This window comes from Acanthisitta chloris, unplaced genomic scaffold (assembly GCF_000695815.1).
Source record: "Acanthisitta chloris isolate BGI_N310 unplaced genomic scaffold, ASM69581v1 scaffold10815, whole genome shotgun sequence".
In the NCBI taxonomy this organism is placed as follows: Eukaryota; Metazoa; Chordata; class Aves; order Passeriformes; family Acanthisittidae; genus Acanthisitta; species Acanthisitta chloris.
In genome coordinates, this window is record NW_008673180.1 from 98,975 (window position 1) to 105,705 (window position 6,731).

General features: G+C 34.8%; 1 protein-coding gene across 1 annotated transcript in view; it reads left to right on the top strand.

Moving 5' to 3' along the window:
- The window catches only part of PIBF1 (progesterone immunomodulatory binding factor 1), a 106,134-nt gene that overhangs the window by 98,413 nt on the left and 990 nt on the right, over window positions 1-6,731 (top strand). The window contains exon 16 of the mRNA XM_009074835.1: window positions 5,286-5,465. Coding sequence (XP_009073083.1) covers window positions 5,286-5,465 — 180 coding nt within the window. The remainder of the gene's footprint in view (window positions 1-5,285; window positions 5,466-6,731) is intronic.

Sequence of the window (6,731 nt, forward strand, 5' to 3'; positions counted from 1 at the left end):
ATCTACGTGAAGTTTCTTTTTAAGATCATTGTATGGAGATTGTTTGAGGTGCAAGACATCACTGCCATAAGAACGTAAGAACTGACATTTATTTAATTGTTTCCTGTAAGCCAATTACTTTTTCCTGAGACTGTTCCCGAGCATGATATATACATACATATCATTTTATCTGCTCATATAAATTTACATATTTATTGTAATTATAGACACACATATATAATGCTAAGTGCTTTTGAGTGCACATAGGGGATTCTTTAGTGCTTTGATTATAGTTAAATGACACAGTAAAAAGAAAAATATACTAGTAACAATTCACTGAAAAGAAACAGGATTGCTATCTTGATAAATATCTGTTGTGCTTAATGTAGGCAATTCTTCATACACTTCATCAATTAGTTACATAATAAAACTGCTCCTTCTTATGCCTCAATCATTTTCCCTATTAGATAGGTTTCATTCATTTTGTTTTGAGGATGTAAGTTACGCTTTTGTTATAATATTTAATATTACACTAATTTTGAATTAGGAAAATATAAGATGCTCTTTTGGTACTTGTGTGTTTGAGCATGTATCAAAGACATCAAAAACAACAGAAATGCCTTTATAGTATGTATAACTCAAAATAGATTTATGAGTTACGTGGCTGCATGCCTTATTTTTGCATTGGCTCATCTTTATCTTCTAGTTGCATTGCTAGTTGAGGGGATCAAATTTTATCCTTTGTATTCCCAAATTGATCTTCAGACTCCATTTTTGTAGGTTCTATTTCAATTATTCATTATAAGCAGGTAAAAACAATTTTAAATAAAGTAAAACTTACTTTTATTTTAAGATCAAACATCATCATAAGAATCTTAGATTCTTCTGAAATATGAGTAATATAAGCAGGTAACATCCAAATATAAATATTTTTCCTTTTTTTCTTTTACCTTTTAAAAATTACTTACACTTATTTGATTTGGTTCCTTTAACACTACTTTAAAGCTTGATAATTTTGAGTTAGTTCCACAACACCAGCACTAATAGCATTCAGCTTAATAAATTAGCAAGGCATAACTAGGAAAATATCCCAAAGCAAAAAACATTTTAATTCATGGACCTCATGGAAAAGACTGGTGCCTGTTCTTTGTACCTAAATATCTCCTTCTCTGTTTGTGTATTGGCACACCAAATTGCTTTTGCTATTTTTAACTAAGGTTGTTGGACATAACTTACCAAAAATAAATGGAAATAAGTAATTTCTTCTGATACTATTTACAATGCAATACATGTTACCTTACTTCACCTCCTGCTGTGTCACTCCCTGTGTTCTTAGTCCATTCCTTCTAATCACTGATCTTGAATTCTGGCTACTGTCTGGTTGTGAATGTAAAATTTACAATTACACTCTTATAGTTCAAGTAATCTTCATTAAATGTGAATTAATGTGCATAAGTAAGTGGAATACAGGTCATTAGATTGTTCTAAAGTATGAATCTCTATGTTTAGGGAATTTTATATGAGTAGATAATCTGTGGTGTGAGTGCCTGTTCTAAAAACGCAGTTCTTCCTAGAAAAGCAATTTGATACTTCAAATATGTGTGCAAGGGGAATTATTGCAAATTGGCTATCTAGGATGAACGTTGTTTTAGGTGAAGTAGAAGGCTGAGAAAAGTACATGAAAAGGAGAGTGAGGTGAGAAATGGATTCAGGTTATGACGACTAAATTTAGGTATAAAAATGGAGGTGTCTGCAGGGAGGTATCTTTCTTTGCTTTGTAGTTAAGAGCAGCCTATGGCTGCTGTTGTTAAAACACGACTCAGCTGGCACACCAATAGGTGTCCACTTCTGACTGAACTCAATCACTTTCCAAGCTGCATTGTCTGTAATGGGAAATTAGATTCCTAGCTCATGTTCAGATACTTGTGTTTAGACACATCAATTTAGGTATTTGAGTGGAATCCTACTTAATGTGTCATGCAGCTCATTACTTTGGGTTTTGGCACTTCTGCTGGCACACAGAGCAGGTTAGAATCCTTAACAAAAATTCATCAGGTTTCTGTGGACAGACTTTCAAAATAGTTAATAATAGAGCATAGCCCTGATACTTGTTTGTATGGGCGACGCTAATTGTACATATGCAGTGCTTTTGTGCCAGCTGCAGAGTTTAATTTTTTCCTTGAGTCATCTGAACTCACCTTTTCTTGCTAACGGCATTGTTTTCCATGTATCCACACTGCCACGTCCCACGGAATGTTGCGTAAGCGGCGAGTGGGTGCTCGTGTTCCCAGACTTTGTGACAATGAGACCAGAGGTGTAAAGCCAGCCCAGAGAGGAGCTGGGTGAATCCACCCAGAGGTGTTAGTCCTCACAGTCCTCCCAAGAAGGATTGCTGTCTGGCTCTCCAAAGCCAAAGCCTTCAGACTTGGAAGCCTCAACACAGTGACACACAGCTTGCATTGCATGGCTTGCTTATGCATCCAGGAGCCAGCGTGGCAGGGACCAAACACTTCCACAGACAAATTGGGAAATGCAGAGCTTTAGCAACACTGTTTTCTGCAGTGCACTGAGTAACTGAAGGCAATATTGTAAGTAAACAATTTGCACAGCTCTGCCTGGACATAGGCTCATGGACTTGATACAGTAGAAATGTATAAAAATTTTAACCATCCATTTCTCTTCACTTCTTTGTTTACTTTGCCTATCCTGAAATTAATCCATGTCCTTCTACACAAAAGATTCTTCCCATCTATCTTCCCCTTTTTTCACAAGGTTCTGTTGCCACTGGAACTAGTTCACATATTTCTGCTAACACAATCTCCAGAGCTGCTTTTTCTTTGCTAGCTTTCTAGACCAACTTGCCAGTTTTTAGGATTGGAAAATAATATTTATAGAATCAAGGTAGCATGCCAACAGTAGCAGGTGGTGCTAATGACTCTTTGTTTAGAACATTCAAGTGAAGGTAAGAATTAAGATGGTGTTCAGGAGCAGAGAAATCTAGAGAGATGGTTACAATTATTGCAGTTCAAGATGGAACCTTGTTTTCAGTATTTCCTTGGTTGAAAACAGCAAATGTGTTGGGCCAATTTTCTTTCCTTGTTTAGCAGTACACATACCAGTGATTCTATTGGATTCAGTGTTTCCTGTGCTATTTTGCCAAGTTTGTTAAGCTCTTTCTCACTAAATGTGGAAGGATTTTAGAAGAAACATTAAGGCAACCTTAGCTAAATTCTCATTGTAAATTTGGCTGTGATGCTGAAATAACTTACTTGTTGTAGGCTAATTTTTCATCCCCACTCCCTGTCATTCCTTCCTGGAGAATCCTCCTGTCACAGGGGAAGCTTGTGTGAGAGCTGACTCTCCAGAACCTATTCCAAGTCTGAAAACAGACAGGGCTGTGAAGTACAGGACAGATTCTGTTTAGCAGAGAAGACTTTAGACAGTCAAGTGGATCTTGACACAAGAGAATTTGACCTTACACATACAAGTTTCAACTCTGTTTCTGAAATAAATCTGCGTGACAGTTTTTGGGTTTTGCTTTGTTCAAACGTGCAACTATTTGGTCCACAGGATAATGCAATTTAAGTAGAGGAACAGCATTTGCTAATGTCAAAACATTGTTTATGTACAATTTAATCTCCTGTGATGGTGTATTTATTTGCTGTATACTCGCTTGAGTTATTTTCATCAAGAAATTCTGTCTATGTGTCGCTTTGGCAACATCTTTGCAGAGTTTACAACTTTGAAAAACATGTTGGCATCAGCTATGCAGTCCTTTGAAACAGCTGCTCTGCAGTCATGCTGTTTCAACATGCCACCACACATGGCTGAATTATGCAAATAGTTAATATTAAATGACTGAGATACAAGAACAATTTGTACACTCGATAAAGCTGGTCCCTGGAGTGTAACATCCATTCATGTAACTGACTTAGTCTGCCACAATTTAAAGGCTACAGCATGATCCTTTTGACTTTGTATCTTGTATTAAAGGCACAGTGGACAGAGAGAAGGTATATGGCAGGAATGTTTTAAAAGGCTGAGGGTTTTTTTTAACTCGTTACTAATAATAATGCGATAAAAATAGAATGTGCATCAATGTAATTTTCTGGCATTGAGAAATATTATTTTCTGGCATTAAGAAATATTATGGAGAAATAGGTAAGATATAACAAATGTTTGTCATTCAGCTGTAGACACAAATTACCCTGTTCTGGTTGAGAGATAAGATAGAATGTTAACCATACAGAATGCTAATACAGTAACAGTATTGCTTATTGAAGACAACACCATTTGTAAAAAGCAAGCAAAAACATTAATAGTTTCAAAAAATGTAAAATTGTCATAAACCTTACTTTGAAATTAATTACTAGAAAATTTACTACTGACCTTGCTTTTCTAACTCTACAATAATGAATGCTCTGAATAATAATAGTAGTAATAACAATAATAAATACTTTAAATTCTGTAACTTATAGTAATTATACCCATTACACCGGGGGGGAGGGGGAAGGTGTTGGGTACTGGGTGGTAGAGATGACAAATTAAGATGTCCAGTTAAAGTCAGAAACTGCTGTTATTTCCTTTCTTACTCTACTGTACATTTTGAATAATCTAATTTGTTCAGCTGAGTAGTAAGAAGAGATTGCTTTTTTAATTAATCCAAATTGTTTTCAAAGCAAGTTATTAGAATCTCCAAAAATAGTCTGCATTTTATATCTTCTTCTTTTTCTTCTCCCTTGTTGGAACTTTCTTTTTTCACAAAATTTCCTTTCCACTCTGATCCCACTTTTGCTGTAGGTCTTCATTTTGCTGTAGTTTTTTCATTTATTCTTCTTTTCTAATCTGAATATAAGGACACAAATGTATTTCTAGTAATGTGTTTATAAGATTTCTGTGAAGACCTAGTGCTCAAAAGTACAATTTGTCACAGCGATTCAAATTAGATTTGTAAACTCCCTCAGCCTGAAACAAATTCAAAAGAATTCTTTTAAATCAAATGGTAGTTTAAATTAAGAGAGATAGTGGGTTCCTTATTACCAGTAAATATTGTCTTTTACAGCCTTTAAGCAAGACAAAATTTGAGTTGTAGAAATCCTGTGCCTGTTTCATTTGCTTACTTTTACTAGTGTCCAATTAATAATGTTATTAATTATGGAAAGTATATGTTCATTCTTGTTAAATTTTCTGATCCACTTACACATTTAGTTTGGTGGCTACAAATTTATTATTAATAAATAAATATTTCATAGGTTCAGATGTAATTTAACTGAATAACTTAGCATTGTTCTTTTGTGGGTTTATAGGAACTTGCCGCAATGAAGCAGATTCTAATTAGTCTACATGGTAAACGCCATGAACAAAATTTACCTCCGTCTCATGTTGATGTGAAAAGTGCAACTACAAAAACCAAATCAAACCCTTTGGTAAAACTCCTGCCAGAGCATGAAGAAGAAAATATATTTACACCTAAACCAACATTATTTGTAAGTACTATGAGAAGAGTAAGTGCCATAAACTTTTTTGATAATTCTCACTTTTTAAAAAGAAAAATGGAGATGTATAATTAATTCAGCTGAATACTTGCAGCTTGTTATGGAAACAGTCAATGTTGAGGAGATAAATTACAGTTTATGATGTTATTTAGCTAATTGGTACTATCTGAAGTTCACAGCAAGCTCTTTCTAAAAAGAAAATAATTATAATATGACAATAGTAAGAGCAGTTAGCAAAATTTTAATAGTTGAAGGGATTCACAAACTATGTATGCAATTTTAAACCTACCCTGATTGTGTATGAGTGGAGTTTGTGTATATATTGAGAAGCAGGAGGTGAATTTATGTATACTTATATTCATGTGCATATATATATTAATGTGTATGTGTGAACATATCTAAATAGATATAAAAAAATGCAAGACTAGTATTGATACAACTTTGGTTCCTAAGGATACTTGATATCATAAAACCCTATTTTATTCTTATAGAAACTAAATGCTTGGGTTTGAATACGTGCAGTGGCCTGCTTCAGATTTAGTGCCTCTAGTGCTTGAAAGCTTCATGAAAATGGTTTAGAAGTTTCTGATTGTGTCTGAACTGATAAATTCAAGAGAGCCAAGTTGCAATGCTGAATCACAAAACAAATCATGACTCTTATTTGCACTTTGTGATGCTGCTTTTCTCCAGGGTAGACTGGTTGTATCCACACTGCATAGCATATGTGCTATTCTGGGCCAAATTTAAATCTTTTTTTCTCCTTTTTTTTCTGGTGGAGACTTTAATATTCAGTGTCTTAAGCAATATGTTTGTATTGCAGCACACCAGATACTGATTTTATAATACAAAATGTAGAAAATGGTGGCATCTCTTGGACATGATGTGAGGGCATTTGGGGATTTTGGGGGTTGGAAATTTGCTTGGATAACGTTATGAGACTAAACACAGACTTACCCAGTGTTGACTCACCCACAGTCCTTTTGGGGTGGTGCTAAATCAGACTGTTCAAACTGTGTCTTTGATGGAACTATTCAGTGATCCAAAACATGAGCAAACAATTAATTTGTGTAGATGATCCAGGGTTTCAGTGCATAATGTGTCCTGTCTTACTTAGGGATACAGAAACAGTATAGGAATCTAGAAAAGCTGCTTTGACATTTAGAAATTGTAACCAATTGCTCTGTGAAAAATTGTAGTCTTTTCAGACTTTAGAGTAGGGAACTGAAAATGGGCAGATGGCACAGGGTTTCTTCTTAG